At 36.0% G+C, this 18,837-nt stretch overlaps 1 protein-coding gene across 6 annotated transcripts in view; it reads right to left on the reverse strand.

Annotated features, from left to right (window-relative positions):
• Window positions 1-1,135: 1,135 nt before the first annotated feature.
• CAB39 (calcium binding protein 39) overlaps window positions 1,136-18,837 on the reverse strand; it is a 125,822-nt gene continuing 108,120 nt past the window's right edge. For all 6 annotated transcript variants that reach the window (XM_067538920.1, XM_067538918.1, XM_067538916.1 and 3 more), the window contains 7 exons: window positions 17,744-17,908; window positions 12,924-13,042; window positions 9,317-9,485; window positions 8,442-8,501; window positions 7,689-7,754; window positions 4,539-4,682; window positions 1,136-3,690 (listed from right to left, as the gene is read on the reverse strand). In XM_067538920.1, the coding sequence (XP_067395021.1) occupies window positions 3,502-3,690; window positions 4,539-4,682; window positions 7,689-7,754; window positions 8,442-8,501; window positions 9,317-9,485; window positions 12,924-13,042; window positions 17,744-17,908 (912 nt within the window). In that variant the 3' untranslated portion in view covers window positions 1,136-3,501. The remainder of the gene's footprint in view (window positions 3,691-4,538; window positions 4,683-7,688; window positions 7,755-8,441; window positions 8,502-9,316; window positions 9,486-12,923; window positions 13,043-17,743; window positions 17,909-18,837) is intronic.

An 18,837-nucleotide genomic window follows, 5' to 3' on the forward strand; every position in this document is an offset into this window, starting at 1 on the left:
GCTGTTTCTCAAGAGTGGCTTTTAAAGTACCATATAGGATCATTCCTTTATAAGAACATAAGAACTGTCATATTAGGTCAGATGAATGGTCTCTCTCACCCAGTATCCTGTCTTCCAACAGTGGTAATTGCCAGATGCTTCAAAGGGCATGAACAGAACAGGACAATTATCTAGCGATCCATCCTGTCATCTAGTCCCAGCATCTGGCAGTCACAGGCTAAGGGACACTACAGCCCTTGATGGAACTATCCTCCATGAACTTATCTAATTCTTTTTCAAATAAAAGATATAATTTTGGCATTCACAACCTCCCGTGGCAGCAAGTTCCACAGGTTGACTCTATGTTCTGTGAAGCACTTCCTGTTGTTTGTTTTAAACTTGCTGCCTATTAATTTCATTTGGTGACCCCTGGTTCTTGTATTACGTGAAGGGACAACACTTTCTTGCTCACTTTCTCCAAACTATTCATGATTTTAAGACCTTGCTCATATCCTCCCTTAGTTGTCTCTTTTCCGAGGTGAATTGTACCAATCTTTTTAACCTCTCTTCATACGGAAGTTGTTCCATATCCTTAATCATTTTTGTTGCCGCTCTCTGTACCTTTTCCATTTCTATTGTATCTTTTCTGAAGATGGGTGACCAACATGGCAGGCAGTATTCAAGATCTGGGCATACCAGGGCTTTATATATTGGCATTATGATATTTTCTGTCTTATCTATCCCTTTCCTCCTGGTTCCTAACATTGTTAGTTTTTTGACTGGCGCTGCACAATGAGCAGATGTTTTCAGAGAATTATCCGCAATGACTCCAAGATCTCTTTATTGAGTGATAACAGCTAATTTAGACCCCTTCATTTTGTCCATACAATTGGGATGATGTTTTCCAATGTGCATTGCTTTGCATTTATCAACATTGAATGTCATCTGCCATTTTGTTGCCCAGTCATCTAGTTTTGTGAGATCCCTTTGTAACTCTTTGCAGTCTGCTTTGGACTTACCTATCTTCCGTAATTTTGTTTCATCTGCAAATGTATGATTCAGAAATGGTGCAGAATGTACTCATTTAAGGCACTAAAGAGGTGGGTGTTCAGATACACATAAATCTCGACATCTTCAAACACAATAAAGCACATAATGGAGTTTCTTCAAAAGTTTATTTCAATTTAAATTATGGGGCCAGCCAGATGTTCTGATAAGAAATGCATTTTTTCTCAGGAGAAATGAAATACTTTCATGGAAGTAGAATTACAACTGTATACATCAATATTTAAAAAAAAACCAACCTCACATTAAATAACTTTTAGTAATATCTTTAAGCCTTCACACAGATGAGAAGAAACTACTTCCAGTATAATAGAATTTTTTTTAATATGAATACCATGTCAAATGATTTAAAATTTAAATACAACTTCTTGAATGCCAACATTCAAATGCTTTCACATATTAAAAAAGTTATCATATCCACTGTTTCCCAGACCCAGTAGAGAGAGAAAAAACAATACCCCAATCCAAATTTCTTCACTTCTTTACATATATAAATTTTAGCATTTCTACATTTTTCTAAAGTGGAAGCCTTGTGTGTTATGGAGAATAACTTGGCAAATAATGTTTTCTTCCACTCAACTATGATAAACCAAAATATAAGACTGTTAGTGCTGAACTATAATACCATCTAATGACCAATTTTGCCTGCCTACATAAATGATTTTAAAAATAGAGATCTCATTTTCATTAAGATTAATTTGCTATTTTCCAGGAGACAATATGAATCACTTTGCAATGCACAGATTAAGAACCTTAAAGAGACCAAAGACAATGTTAAGAGCCATTTTATATTACCCAAGTGAAAACACCCAATCTTCTGGAGCTTCAAAATTAGCTAAAATTTCAATCAGGGGTTTCATCTTGCTAATTGTGAATCATTTTAATGAGTAAGAGGACAGGAAGTAATGAATAATTTTATGGCATTCTCAATCAGGTTCAGCCACGCAGAATTTGAACATTCAAACTCCAACTCATAAGTCGGTTGTGATTTTAGCATTATTATAAGATGAATAGATACAATTTTAATAACATTGTTGAGATACATTTAGTAGATTTCTTTGTTATGGTCACAGTAACAAAAGCCAACATGGTGCAAAATCAGTTTGTTTGGTTTTTTGTTTTATAAATACTGATAGTGTGCAGCATTAAAGAACAGGACTTGACAAAATTAAATCATTTTGTTACCACTAGGCCATCTATGAAATTATGTTTCTCTAAGTCAAAGGGAAATTATTCACTTTCACAACTATTGTACTGAGTTATCTACTGCAAGAAAGCAAAGGTGGTCTCTGTAGACTCCCGAGAAGAAAACGGAATCAATATTAATTTATCACAATCTTGACCATTTGCAGAAGACAGCACTAATTTAAGTGAATAAGGCCAATATTAACCAGTAAGAATACAGTTTAAAGGGTTGCAGTTCTATATTTTAGCATAACCTAATTGATGGCACCCCATTAGATAAGTGAATACAAAGAAATTGTTTTTTTCCTTTTGATGCTGCAGTATTTAAGAAATGTTAAATCAGCATTCTCAAATGATCTGAAGTATTCAGTTACATATGAGCATTCATTTTGCAGAACTCAATATTAGGTAATAGTTACAGACTAATACAATAACATTCCTCTGCTGTACAAATTAAATCATATTTTTAAAGAAATGAGCAGCCTAGGAGTTATATACAAAAGAAACCAGCAAGCATTGTTGAAATGAAATGCAAAGTGTCACCTCTAGCTCTACTGTTTGAAATACCTTCAAAGTAAAATTAATAAAACCCTTAGACCATATTTCCAAGTTTACAACTCAATTCTCAGAAAATCATATGTTGAAAAAAACCTATAAAGCAGTGAAAGGCATATTATATACATTTTCCTTATGAACCTCGAGATTTCACTCTTTTAAAAGTTGCTAAATTCAATTTATTTGCAAGACAACTGTTTATCCCAATAAGCTCACATCTTAGCTACATTTCCCCTTGGATTACAAATAAAGCACTGCACATTTTTTAAAATCAAGGCATACAAATTATACTATGGTGCCAAGTATGCACAGGTCACATTGTGCTCATATTTCCAACAAGGTAAATGCAAACATATGATTTAATCAGATTTGCAAGCATGCAACCTGTTGCTTAACTACATTAATACCTTCTTTCCTAAACCAAACTATTATCTATGTTTGCTTTCATGAACCTAGTATCTTTTTTTCAGGACTCCTAAAACAAGAAGTGTCTTTGAATTCTGAAATGACACAAATATCAAGAAAGTCCACATTGTGCAAGAAAGCAGCAGCTATGTTTTTCAACTTGGACTAAAAAAGAAAAGAGAAAAACAGAAACCGTTCACTGAACAGCAGATTAGCAGTAATGTTCCTCATGAATCGATAAGAGTGCCTGATGCTGAATATCTAACAGCAAATGCTGAATTTGGGTTTAATATTTTAGGGACTTATTGGAGATTAAGCTTCTTGCTGTGCTGGTCTCTTCAAATCCCTGATCTGTTTAACTAAATAGGTCTTCTCATCATTAAATTGTTCATCCTCGGTCCTGTCATTCTGAAACTTGCTGAGGAACTCAATAAGTTTGGTCTGGTTCTTTAAGAGGATGTCTAATATAGGCTGTGTCTTGTTAGGATTGGCTACAAACACCTGCAACAAAAGAAGAGGAATTTTAGCATAAATACTGGAAACAGAAGGCTCAGTTAAAGTTACCCCTAGCTAATAAAAGTGTGATGACAATGGATTACATTTATGAATGTTTTATCTCTTCAATATTTGCACACGAAAAAACAAATGTTATATTTGAGAAGATTAATTTAAAATGAAAACCAATTTTATATGTTATCGAGGTAGAAAGTGAGGGCCCAATTCTGATGTCAATGGGAGCTGCCTGGTCATGACATACTGCGGGAGGCACTCAGCACTTCATAGGATTGAGTTCTGTAGTAATTGCATGATTTTTATGTATCTAGCATCATCAATAGAGAGGCTAGAGATGGTTAAAAACCTAATATGCAGGGTTACTCTGACTGCAGCTAAATCCCCAACCTATTACTACTCATTATTTTATGTCTACTGTTAAACAAAAAAGGAAACTTGTTTTAACACACAACCCATGATTTAGATTTTTTTTAAACTGATTAGCTGGTTTGAAATACTACAGGTATCCTCCACAGTACTATGCAGCATGAAGCAGACCTGTTTAGAACCCTTAGGATGGTGTCGAATTACTTTTAGAAATCATGGCATGCATTCATCCCCTCCATCATTCTCATTTCATAAAGAATTTTAGAAGAGATAGGTTATGCTAACAATAACCATACAAAAACCATTCAGCATTTCCTGAATAAGTACTCTGCAGCAAAAGAAAGAATCAGGTAATTTTTCAGAGCAGACAGATCTGAGGTTTGCCATCATTATTGACTAACCTTACTACCTGTGTAAATGAGGCTCACTTTAGAAGCTATTAAATGGTTTTATGATTTTTCATACCATACCTTAAAGACGTGAAAGGCCTCAAACTGAATATTGCGACTCTTGTCTCGTAGTAGGTTCATCATTAGTTTCAGATTTTCAGGTTTACTGATGTATTTTGTCATAATTGTAAAGTTGTGTCTGTCCAATAGCAATTCACCAAGCAACTAAGGGTAGAGAATGTGACAGAACAATGAATCACTGAAATCTTACGAGTTCAAATACAATTTTTCATCATAGGGGCTGCGAAGCACGTTGAATAATTGACATCAGCGAGTAAAATAGATAATACAGACTCTTGGGTCTCTTGACTCCCAGTTCAAGGTATTTTGATGTGGTGGTTTTTCCCTTCTTTCTCTTAGCATTTCTTAGCCTGCTTTTCTCTCTCCCCTTAGTATGTGCAGGGATTGTTGAGAAATGGCTGCTTTGTTTTGGCATTTTTATTTTCAGTTAAATAAAAAATGTAAGTTTGTGACAAGAATGTGGGAAAAAAGTTTGTAGTGCAAATAAAGGCTGCTTAGATTTATATGAATTTTTAAATTGTTGGGTGTTATTTTTGGGAGCAAAAAGGGTTCAAAATTTGCTATGATACCATGAAAATTTCAGAGTGTGATTTTTCTATGTTTATTTTCCTCCCATTAACATTTGCAAGTGACCAAAATACTCTATAAAAATTAGAGATGCCTTAAAGAGTACTTTACTTTTTTGTTGTGTGGTGTTTTTTGTTCTAAAGCAAGACACTGTTCCAGCTCCAGAAAGGTTTTTTAGGTCCTGCCAAAAGGCAAAATCCTGGCTCAGACTTAACCACAGAGCTACTCTCAGTACCCCCCCAAAGGTATAATGAATCTTTGCTAGGTGATAACTAGCTACTGTATCATATCTATGGTCAATATGTCTGAGTATCTTAAATGTATAATTCAATGTTTCCATAGGTCAGCTACCTACAGTCAAGATATCATCCTCCCAATTTTATAAATAAGTTAAAAAGAATCTGAGAGGTTGCACAAGACCATTTCTAGCACATCTGGTAATAAAAGCTCAGTTTCTACTATAACAGAACAGTCATCCACATAACCATACTGTTTTGCACAAAGATCAGGCCAAATCTGTGTTCTTAGCTATGGTGTCTGTAAAACAGGATTATCCCTACACAGCCATCTCTATAAAGCACTGACACAGACTAAACAGCCTTAATTATAAGATACTGAACGTCATGGTTTTGTGGTTAAGCCACTGGGACTGGAGTTAGGAGGAACCAGGCTCTATCTACGGCTCTACTATCCCTGTGTGAGGTTGGGTAGCCACTTTCCAGGTTGTGGTCACTAATGGTAACAGTCTTTTGTTATTTTTGCATTATCCTAATTTAAAAGGTTATGTTTGCTTTTTAAAAAGCAAACTTTAGTCTAAAATAAAATAAAATGAAATGAAACAATATAAACCGTAATTAGCATTATGACAATTATAGTAATGTGTGATGAAATGAACCAGCTCTGCTTTTTAATCCTTTGTTGCACATTTGAGGTTCCCAACATACACTTAATCTTCAGAAATTGATCTTTTCTGCTAAAAATGGTTTTTCTCTACTCAGAGCAATGTTAAAAATTCTCTAGTAAACGATAACGGTGACTTGACCTTCTATATATGTATCCAAGTCTGAAATTACCACCCAACTGTGCAAGCATGCATATTATTGTGGGGGAAAAGGAAGCTGTGTCTTCTAATCTACTTACTCCCTCCACAAAGTTTAAAAAAAAAAATTCCAAAAGAGAAAAAAATAAACAAACACAGTTAAGGTTGCTTAACAGGAACACCCACCTATTCAAACACTTAAAAGCAAGGATGTGTGTCCAGTTAACGTGTCCTCCTTTAACATATCAACCCCCACACACTGCACTCACCCATCTATAGGTCAGCGCCATACACCTCCAACATGCACTGTAACATAATATAGTATAATGCTGATTCCTCACAACTGTGCAATATCTTCACTGCAACCTTATACTTCCTTATGGAAAATTAACATCACACAGCTGACCAGTGCATGAATATTTAATAGATATCTATGTTGATGCTGCTGTGATTGATGATTATATGTATTTAAGTGTATTTTATTAAATTATGCACTTGGACCCTGAGCTTTGTGGAAATAAGTCAAACTAATCAGTGCTTATGCTGGAACAGGTATTCCTGTACAGAAAAGGGGACAAGCGGTACCAGTATAAGGCACCTTTACACCAATGTAAAGTCATCTGCGTTGCTTTACTTGTACTACTTTATCTAGATCTGTATAAAATCATGCTCCTGAAGATACATTATACCAGTATAAAAACTGTGTGTAGACCAGTCTAAATCATTCCTTGGACAGTTCCACCCAAAAGCCTGACTGTAAACTCTTTGGGGCATGTACTATCTTCATGTGTGTTTGTACAGTGCTTAGCACAATGGGGCCCTCATCCCATTTGGCCTTTGAGAGTTATTGCAATAAAAGATTGAATAATAGCCAGTATTCACAAAAACCAGTGGAAGATCTCTCTTGCATCCTCCAACTGGAGAACGGTAGTTGGAGACACCTGGCTTATAGTGAACATCAAGTTATCTCTAGCTACAAAATGTTTAGTCAAGAAATATCACCCATACAGATATACCTGCCCCTATTTGTAGAGTACGTACTGGGGAAGCATCCTTGCCGCCAAATCTGTCTCTCTGGGATAGGTGAGAGAGCCCCTACTGCCACATCTGGAGAAAAAATGGGGGCCCCTGCCATTGCTCCAGCCTCTTTGGTTCTGCCTGCTGTCCATGCTCTCCCTAGGCTCTGCCCCTGCAGCCCTAACCTTGCCGCCATCATTCCAACTGGAAGATGGAACTATGCTGGAAGGGTGAGGCAAGAAGGTGCGCGGGGAGGGGGGGGGGGGGCGCGGCGGCTTTGTGTTGCTGTGTACCCCAGATTACTTTAATCCAACTGTGCTACCAAGTGATGAAAATAAACTCTTTGGCAAGTCTACAAATAAAACCTTATTAAAATAGTTATTTAAATCAGTATTTTTACTGCTTTAAATTGGGATTAAATCAGTTATTTAAGCCATTGTGATTTAAATTGATTCACTCTGGAATTGAATTGGAATTCTCTTGGAAAAAAAATGTGGCACTCCTAAAAGTAAGTAAAACTACTTTACCTTAAGTGACTGCCTTTTTGTCACATAATTTTCTGAATGAAGTAACTTCTCATACTCACTGAAGAACTGAAAGAAGGATGAAGAGAAAAATCAGGACTTTTCCAAGTGTCACAAACACTGCTTCTGAATGAATGTATTAAACTGGGGGGATCCATAAAAGGTATGTAAATAAAAATTTAAAATTCTACTAAGACAAGGTTTTCAATATTATATTACTAGTGTTTAAAATTCTAACAAGCTTTTTAAAAATGTAATTTCTTTGTTCTTTTGGGAACTTTAAACATTCAGACTGCCATATAATGAAGGAAGTTAACTGGTAATTCTTTAAGCAACAAAATTTCATAGACTATCAAATGATTTAAGTTTTTATTAATATCAGAATTGGCCAACAGATGGAGCAAAACTATCAAACGTGTCTTTGTGACTAAGGCCTCTTATATAGACAACTGAAAAAAATGGAAAAGGGTTCCCTCTAGTGGAAAATTCATTTTCACAAAGGTAGATTTCCATATTTTCAGACTCCTAGTTTAAGTTCTTGATGCTGAAAAGCTGAAAATTTTAAAACTAATTTCTATTTTACAAACACTATTAAATGCAAACCTAAATTTGATTAATGCAGTACATAAACTGACATATTGGTAATTCTTAAGTAAGAATCCAAGCTATAAGACACACAGAATGAAAAAGTATTAACTTTTCACTCAAAGGAAAATTAATTCTATATCAAACATCAAAAAGTTGTGAGAAACTCACCCTATCGTAATGTTGTTCCAAAAAGTCTGCACTCAGCAACTTGTGTCTGGTAAGTAAATCCTGAAAAAGCATGTTATGTTTAAGCAATATTTTCAGATTTTAAAAATGTTTATTCAAATAATAAATATTCATTCTGGATGCCTTTGAAGATTTGTCTAATTAATCCAATAAAGGATTTTAATATACTATGGAAAGAAAGAGAAGAAAGTTGGAATATAGCTGTAAGATCTTTGGTTATGGTTGGAAAAACTCATAGCACGACTTAAGAAGGGGTTTGCTAAATGCTGTGCTGGTTTCCACAGGTAAATCAGAGCAATTTGTAGGCTCTTTTTACTTGTGTCAGCTAACAACAGCCCCAAGGGACTGATACAGCTGCTTGGGATTGCAGGGGCACAGGGAAACCCAGGCCATACTCCCTGCAACAAGGATGACACATAAGCCATTGTACTACCAGGGGAGGTCTACAGCACTACAGGATCCACTTACACTATTCATTATTTGTACAGTGTTATCACCTACGGGTCCCAATCATGAATCAACACCCATCACGCAAGGCCCAACACAAATAAAACAATAGTCCCTGCCCTGAATATTTTATGATTAGAGTAAAATTATTAAATTTCAGTGCTGGAATAAATGTTATTTTGAACATAGCAAATATATCTGAAGCAATATATTATTACCATGTGCTTAGAAACAGGAAGGAATGTGTTCACTTAATGCAGCCACTTCAGAGACAATGTCACAAACTTTGTTCTCTGTGTTCATAGGCTGACTCCATATGTGAATGTAACAGCCAACATCTGGGATTATATATTTGAGATGCTGAAGAAACACATGCTATTGTAACTATTTAGATATGGTATGCAATTTACCTTGAATGTGGCGAACGCATCTGAAGCAATGTCAAACGTTGACATTTCCACGTATCTGAAGAAATCATAGAATTGTTCTGACCACAAGATTATTTTAGCAAGTGGTTCATGTCTGATGCATTCTCTTAACATTATTCCACAATTTAGAGCAATTTCTGGAGATTCGTATCTGAAAAATGAGAAATTTATATAAATACCTTTAAAATGTAGTGCTGCATCTTCATATATAATTAACAGTATACTATAGGATGTTATCAAGTCAACTTAAACATTTAAATAATTAAGAGGTATTTTATCAGTATGTTAAATTCCACTTTCAGATGTTCTGTGAAACATTACCAAAAATCAATAAGATGATCAATCTGTTGCTTGTATGAATCACAAGTAATTTATGGTGTCCCATTTTAAACATAAGAACTTTATGGTTAGACTCAAAATCTATGCCCCCTTTTCATAACCGCATGTGGAACCTGATTCAGATAGCAAGCTTTTCTAAATGTGCAATAGGTCTCAGCACAGGCTGGGACAGAAGATTTTTATTTCAGATCATCCTGGGGACCTGATAGAAGTTTGCCCTTTGAGTGGTATTTACAATTTACAACCCCAGTACACTGTCAAACTTGTTAATTTTATACTGAATAGTGAGTATGGCTTTTTAAGTGAACTTCACAAGTGATCAGAAAGACTGTTCCATGTGGTCAAAAGAATAAGCATTTGCATTGTAATTAGTTTGTCAAAATGTGAAAGTAGTTGTCTGAAATCTATGGATCTATGGATTAAATCAACAGGATTCTGGCAAATCATAAAATTTTCACACTTTTCAAAGCCTAGTTCTGCTGCTAATGGTTTGTTCACATTTACCTTAATATCTTAAAATTATTTTAATTTGGCTATACCAGATGCATCATATGTATGACATACAACAGATTGATAAGTACTTCCATAAACTATAAGCAAACACCTGTTTCAAACTTTTTACTCATGCACATATAAAAATGTTTCACAGTTGCTGTCCTAGGTTATACTGTCCCAAAGAGTAGCAGTGTGCTCCAGTGAACACGATCCTGGACTTGAATTAAGGAGATGACTCTGCTACTGACTGGTCTGATGGTTTAGGCAAGTCATTTCACCTCTCTGTGCTCAATTTCTATACCTTCCTTTGTAAAGCACTTAGAGAAAGCGCTGTATAAGTATCATAAATATGTTCTTATTTTATATTATACTACAATTAATAATAATCTTGGCCTTTGAATCTTTAAGATGCTTGGTTTCTGTCAAAATGAGACTATAGCATAGGAAAAGTTAAAAGTACTTTGTGACACACTAGATTTCTTTATAATATACTTTGTGTAGATCTGGTCACCACATCTAAAAAAAACTGGAATTGGAAAAGGTAACGAGAGGACAACAAAAATTATTAGGGATATGGAACAGCTTCCATATGAGGAGAGATTAATAAAACTGTGACTTTTCAGCTTGGAAAAGACAACTAAGGGGAAATATGATAGAGGTCTATAAAATCATGACTGATGTGGAGAAAGTAAATAAGGAAGGGTTATTTATTCCCTCTCATAACACACAAACTAGGGGTCACCAAACAAAATTAATAAGCAGCAGGTTTAAAACAAACAAATAGAAGTATTTCTTCATACAACATTGTCAACCTGTGGAACTCTTTTCCAGAAGGTGTCGTGAAGGCCAAGACTATAACAGGGATCAAAAAAGAACTAGATAAGTTCATGGAGGATAGGTCTATCAATGGCTATTAACCAGGATGGGCAGAGATGCAACACCATGTTCTGATGTGTCCCTAGCCTCTGTTTGCCAGAAGCTGGGAATGGGCGGCAAGGGATGGATCACTTGATGATTACCTGTTCTGTTCATTCCTTCTGAAGCACCTGGCATTGGCCACTGTCAGAAGACAGGATACTGGACTAGATGGACCATTGGGTCTCACCCAGTATAGCCGTTCTTATGTACAATTGCAAAGACACAAAAGCACACATTGTGTTGCTCCTCTAAACTGCTGGGAGATCTTAGTTTTCATGAAGAAGACAGGTACTAAAATGTGCAAAATTCCCACTCACCCTGTAAAACAACTTTTTTATTTGTATGTATTAATAGTCTGCTGTCTCACACAAGTGGCACAGATAACGAGAATGAAGAGACAACGTGACATACATGACACCACACATTTGGTAGGTTTCAGACTTGGCAGCATCTCTAATTCCTATATAATGCAAAAATTTTAAGAAAAAAAACCAAAGAGCAGATCTTTTGTTTTTAAACATTTAGAAAACTATAATTCTAACATCTTAATGCTGTCAGTATCATGTGGCAAACACCTATTCCAAGGGATTTACTATTTAATCTAATTCTCTCTCTTTTCTATAAATTCTAAGACCATGTCAGTCACTGTAGCATCTGAGCACAACTACAGTATACTCCCATTTCCTGAACCTCCACGTGATCCGAATGCCTTCCTTGTCCCCCCACCAGCATAAGATATGTGCTTTCTACAGTATGAATCTGATGCCGGGGGAGAAGGAAGGGATTTGGATAATGTGGAGGTTCAGGAAATAGAGCAGAGACCTCTGACTAGTACTGTGAGGGGCAGGACAAGCCCCCAGATGTGAAAGAGGCCAGCTCCTTGCTTAATGGCTGAATGGTTCCCTCATGCTATTTGGATAATCATGAGTTTACTGTAAATCATGATGTATGACAGCTTACTTGAACAATATCCATCAGTATTCACATCACAACTAGTGATACAAAATTAGGGTTTGAAATGTTAACATTTTTTAAATGGTTGTATGTAAAAAAAGTGATAAAATGGTATTGCAGCCTCTAGTATTTTCTATTATTCATGTATACTAATAGAAATGTAAATAGTCCCTTTTGAATGGGGGGAAATGTTTGCTCCCTAATTTAAAAAAACAAAGGCTACTTAAATTTCTGTTTTCAAGAGCACCTATATTTTGGTATGCAACTGCAGACTTGCTACAGCATAATTGATGCGGCATGAGTCTATGATGTAACAATGCAGGTAATACAAGAATAGAGGTGGAAACAGCAATCTGGCATGCAACGCATGCACTGAATCAAATCTGGACACGTCTGAGCTGGTTGATGTCCCTGTTGTTGTATTACCCAATAACTATGAAGCAGGAGCTGCAGGTAACTCAGGGGATGGGGGAGCAAGTTCATTTAGTCAGAGGTTAGAACACACAAATCATTCTAACACTCGGTAAATAACTAAGATCGGGAATAACAGTTTAAACTGTGGACAACGAAGTAAGTTCAGTGGAAAAAAAAACAGATTTTATTGTTACAATATCCTAACAAAAATCTTTTTAACCCAGTATTATTTTGTAATTCGCACACTGCCACCCTTATTATTAAAGGATTATTATTTTGATAGTCTTTGCTCAAATTTCCCTTTTACCTTAAGTTTCCTTATGAGAAGTTACAGGCCCTGTGGCAAAATTATTTAAACAAACTGCAAAGGAAGAAGGGACATTTCACCACTGTCACTATCCTGCTTTTACCTGAAAAAAGATACTCCCATACATTGTATAAAACGGTTTACATTGAATACTGTACATACCCTTTTAATAGCATGAACAATATATTTTGTTGAGTGCAGATGTATTCCACTGTGGGAGTTCTTGTACCAATTTGCCTTCTGAGAATGTTGTTGAAAATTTGAGCGACGTCTTTTTTGCCCTGTCAAAAATGCAAGCAATTAAGCATATAACATTTAGTACCATTATGTATTAGCAAGAGTTAATGCATAAATTAATATATAAACATGAATTAATATTACCTGATAGGTCTTTACATTTCCGACAGTGAGCTCTGCAACTAAATTAATCTCTGTGACCAAATACTTCGTTTCTCTACACTTATTTCAAATGTGTCACAGCATTCAAGACATCATTGTATCAATTTACAGTTAAATAGGTTGGATAACTTACAGATAAGGTTTCAAACATTAAAAAATCCTTTATATTTCATCTGATATTCCAACAAAGTTTTTCTTTTGGATTCATTTCGCACCAGAAGTATGTTAATAATACTAAGCCTATTTTTTAACAATGCCACAGCCTTGAGTAAACTGGAATTCTACAAGATTCCACTCGGTCACCTCTCCTTTTCAATGTGCATGTTTTGCTACTAATGGAGACATACACATCTTATGCTGCAATATCAACATGCAGACTGTTCTCAAATCTACATTTTTATTATGCGTTTTCATTTTATGAAGGAAAACAAAATCAATTATAATTAAATAAAGACAAAGGTAAGCACAAAGTCATATTCTTCATTTCATACAATCTAGGCTACCACATGGTGAAAAGTTCCAGAGGGGTAGCCGTGTTATTCTGTATACAGCAAAAACAACGAGAGTCCTGTAGCACTTTAAAGACTAACAAATTTCTGCAGGCATAAGCTTTCGTGGGCTGCAACCTATCTGACAAAGTGGGTTGCAGCCCACGAAAGCTTATGCCTGCAGAAATTTGTTAGTCTTTAAAGTGCTACAGGACTCTCGTTGTTTAGGCTACCACAGTCCCCCAGTTTTCTCAATACTTGAGGAAACTGTGGATATGGGTAAAAGCACAATGCTCAAATTCAATCTAGATTAGATTAAATTAAGAAGGGTTGGTAGCAGTAAGCACTAGAAAGAATGACAGGAGCTGTGCATGCACCCTATATTGGATACATATATCTACCATTTGCCAACATTGTTTGTATTTTTGGAGTCATGCTTCTAGCCAGTTAGCCAAGAGTGCCTATCAGTGCCTAGGAACACTACTTGGAACTACCTTTGAAGAGGACTTGGAAGTTATTTGTTTCTACATGCAACTCAAGGAGCAGGTTACAACCTTGGGCAGAATAGGATCTAGCTACGTGTCCTGACTTGGCAGTTAAGATCTATTAAGTAACTCTTAATTAAGGTTACTTGAAATTTATAATCTGAGAGCAGAAGCAAGCCATTCTTACTGATGATCCCTGTTTGTGGAATTAATTTATTCTGGCAACATTTGAATCTGTGTTTAGCAAGCTTTATGGTAAAGAAATACACCTTACACTTTATGGAGGCTTCCAACAAATATGACAGAACTATAGCTTATTATTTTAGATTTGTTGTAATTATAGCAATGGACTCCAGAATCTGTGGCAATGGATGCTGCATAAGTAGAAAAATCAAATTTTGAGAAAAACTCAAGGAAAATCATAGTCTTTAAAAACCGGCATGTTTGTTAATTAGCATGGAGAGTTTGCTGTAGTATTATTGTCAGGATATAAGTGTTAGTTTGTTTTGTAAATGCTTGTTCTGGTTATAAGCAGAGCAGTATTTTGAGAAATATAGCCATCAAGTCTCATCCACTAACACTGTTAATTTTGCCTAAGACCTCATTATTCCCCTTATTTACCGCCAGCAATAGCATCTCCTCTTTATTCGTATAATTGAGCTGGTGGTGGTACACAGTAATTCCGAATCTAGTTATTGTTAGAAGCATCTATTGCTTCCAAGTGATGTAATGGTCTATTTAACAAGGGCATGCACGCACACACAACAATTCTCATGCCAACAGTCGCGATTCCCAGAGACGAAGAGTACAAGCGTGCCGGTACTGTCGGATTCTACCTCCCTGGTGTAAAAATAGGTTTAGTTTTGTTTGTCTATATTTTTTAAACTTTTCAAAGGATTTGGTTATTCCCACCAACAGATACTTTATTACAGGTCAGCAGGGAATTGACAAGTTATTGCTCTTTGAACAGTTTTGTTCGCTGCCTTACATGAAAAATGTTTCTACATAGACATAATTCCAACAAAGGTTCACATTACAGTAAGGATTGGATGTTTCAAGGCAATTTCTTAATGACTGCCTAAAGTAATTTAATTTATGTTAGTTCTACAAGCCCATCACAGTGGCATTTGGATTCAAACAGATTATAGACAGAGCGCAATAGTCAGAAAAAACAATCCCTCTCTATCATCCCAAATTATAAAGATAAATCCTTAGGGATGATCCCTAGTCAAACAAATACTTAGTCAAAAAACATGCCTTGATCCATGCACAAACAACTTTAGGTTTTGTCACACCACCAGAAGGAGCAAACTCCACAAAAGAAACATGCTTTTCAAATCTAAGAAATATCAGCAAAAGCATCTCATCTGATTTCAGCTCTAGACATAGTGGTCTCAAAAAATAGTAGGGCCCAAATCACACAGGATTTAAGAGATTAAAACCAATACCCTGAACTGCACCCAGTAACTGATAGAAAGTTAGTGCAGGTTGTGGAGCACAGGTGTGCTGAGATCAGCCCACACTAGGTAAGCAAACTGCCACATTCTGCATTAAAGAGCACTGCTGTAGTCCATACCAAATGACTATTAATATGACCTGAAGAAGAGCGCTGGAAAGCTTGTCTCTCTCACCAACAAAAGTTTGCCCAATAAAAGATATTACCTCACCCATCTTGCCTCTCTAATATCTGCCTCAGAAAGGAAAAACCATTTCCTTCTCAGGTAACAGCAGTTGTAAGTCCCAACAATCAGCAACCCTCTCAGACTGAAACGTAGAGATTCCTCTAACACACAATAATCCTATGCAACCCTAGCCCATTACAGATCTAATAAAATCAACTTGTTCACAATCATTGTCCATCACCAGAAGAATTTTTTCTAATAACTAAACATACTAAAAATGGACTGATAGAGATCTTGAAAGTCATCAGAATCCAGATATAATTTCTCAATATCCTTCCCTCTATAACTAGAGGCCATCTCAATTGCTTTATACATCAGCTTTCACTCTGCATTTCCTTGTTTTTTTGTTATATGTATGATAGATATGTTTATGTCAGGGGAAAAAAAATTTCCATCATTTTTTATTTTCAAAACCTTTTTTTATGCTGTACAATTTCTATTTAAGACTTTTCTTTCTAGAAGAGTTGACAAGTCACTTTCAGACAACTATTTGCAAATTCTCAGCTTGAAAAGTCTGCTTCAGGTTTCTATTGGACATATTCAGTTCTGTCTCTGAATTCATCTACTCTGGAATGTTCCTTTATAGAAAATTTAGTGCATGCCAGATAAAAGGACCAAATGGTAATAGAATCAAATAGTATTCGGGGGGAGGAGGAGGGAGAGGGGGGTGTTGGGAAACAAAGTTAACTTAATCCTGGAATGCCTTTAGACTGTTCTGTTTGCTTCATGGCCGACCTGTTTATGAATAGTACAATTCTACAGCAACCTTAATGAGCAGGATAGCCTAGTCAAGCTACTGGAACCAGACAGTAGAGTTCTGGGTTCTGTTCCTAGCTCTGCCATAGACTTCTTAGGTGACCTCAAGGAAAGTCACTACAGATTTGTCTACATAGCCGCACAGTGTTGACTAGGCGGGGATTAAACTGTATAGCGCACTAATGTTTTGTGCTCTAACTGCCTTGTGTAGATCCTGCTGGCACAAACTAAAAGTCATTTTTCTTAGTTGACGTAAACATAGTCCTACTAACATGAACTAAGCACCTTTTAGTTTGTGCCAGAAGGGTCTATATGGGGCAGCGAGAGCACAACACATTAGTGAACGCTACAATTCACATCCCATAGTCCGCACTGCGCTGCCATGTAGACAAGCCCTAAATCTGACTGCCTCAGTTCCCTAGCCATAAAATCAGGACGATGATAATACTTCCCTATCTCAGAGTGGTGTTGTGAAGACCCATTCATTATTGCGTATGAATTACTCAAATAGTGTTGAACAAATAAAAACTTACAGAAAGATAAAATTAATGTTAGTATTTTGGCGTGATCAGTAAAATCTGACTTTCCTGTCTGAACAGAAAAATGATTAGGGAGAATGTAATAAAATATTCTTTTGTTTCCTATGAGGAGTATTAAAGATTTTAAAAATGGCTAATTGACAGCAGTAATGGAACCTTTTTATTGAACAGATAAATGAGAATAGTTATGTGACTCAGTATTATACTGTAGTAACTCAAAAGTGATTTAAGAAAGACTATGGGCATTATGGCATTAATACGATCTAGGATTTTAATCACTCTCTCAACACAGCAATTGAAGATTAACCCAAAACTATTAAAAAAAAAAAAAAAAAAAAAAAAAAAAAGCTGTTTCTTAAAGATTTGAGATATTCATCTACTTTTCATTTTTTAATGTGATCTAACCTTCCAAACTCAGAGAAATTTAATCTCATGCATCTGATTAATTTACCAAGTAATTTGCAGCAATGTTTCCTAATTAAATCTTAAAGTTCATTTGCTATCATTACAGCATTGGAAAAATAAAATTGTGTAGATAGGAAGTGAAACTCTTACCCAATTAAAACAGGAATTAGATGGTCAGAATGCAATTTACCATGGGTGGCTGGTGAAGTTTCATAACTATTTTCTTACCTCAAAATCAATGAGTTGTAAGTCAGCTACTAGGGTGCTAAGAAGACCACTGTTGTATAGTTCTTGAGCAAGTTGTGCCACAGCTTCTGTTTGTGGCTCTTTTTCATTTGTGCCATATAATATTTCTTTCATGGCAACCAGATTTTTCGAAACCTCTTCAGTGGCCTGAAGAAACAAAAAAGAGTAGATGCAGTGACTTTCAAAGCTAAGATAATTCGTCTTGTCTTTGTAAACCTCACAGAGTTTTGTTCTGATCAACAGCAATTTTTCATTCCCCCCCCCCCCCCCCAAAAAAAAAATCACAACATGACCTGTAAAAAAATCACAAGTTTCTGTGGATTAAAATTATTATTTGGTGTATATATAAAGAATTTGACCTAGTGGCAAGATGCAAGAGAGTCAGTTGACGATATAATACGTTATCTACAATAAAAACCCCTTCCCTTCTCCTCATCCTCTCAACCTCCCACTTGTAAAAACCCTTTCACTAATAATATAGAGAAGACAAGGAAGATAAAAATTATTCCCAATCTGTAAAATGGATTTGTGCATGTGATCAACACAGAAAACATTATATAGGAACATTCCCATCACTAATAAATTGCTCAGGTTACCAAGCACATTTCTATAAACTGTGCATTTATCAAGTCTTCTTTCTGCTGTTAGGCTTCCATTCCAGTCTCATAGACTCACAAATTATAAGGTCAGAAGGGACTATTATGATCATCTAACCTGACCTCCTGCACAGTACAGGCCAAAGAACTTCACCCACCCACTCCTGTAATAGACCCTTAACCTAAGACTGAGTTACTGAAGTCCTTAAATCCACCAGCAAGTGAGCTGTGTCCCATGCTGCAGAGGAATGCAAAAAACCCCAGGGCCTATGCCAATCTGCCCTGGGGGAAAATTCCCTCCTGACCCCAAACATGGCAGTTACCTAAGCACTAAACGTGGGCAAGACTCACCAGTCAGAAACCCAAGAAAAAATTATCTGTAGTAACTCAGGACCCACCCCATCAAACATCTCATCACAGGCCATTGGGCATATTTACTACAAGTAGTCAAAGATAAGTCAATTGCCAAATTAGGTTGTC

Source organism: Emydura macquarii, unplaced genomic scaffold (assembly GCF_026122565.2).
Source record: "Emydura macquarii macquarii isolate MOO-44397 ecotype Brisbane River unplaced genomic scaffold, CSIRO-AGI_Emac_v2 contig_499, whole genome shotgun sequence".
Classification (NCBI taxonomy): Eukaryota; Metazoa; Chordata; order Testudines; family Chelidae; genus Emydura; species Emydura macquarii.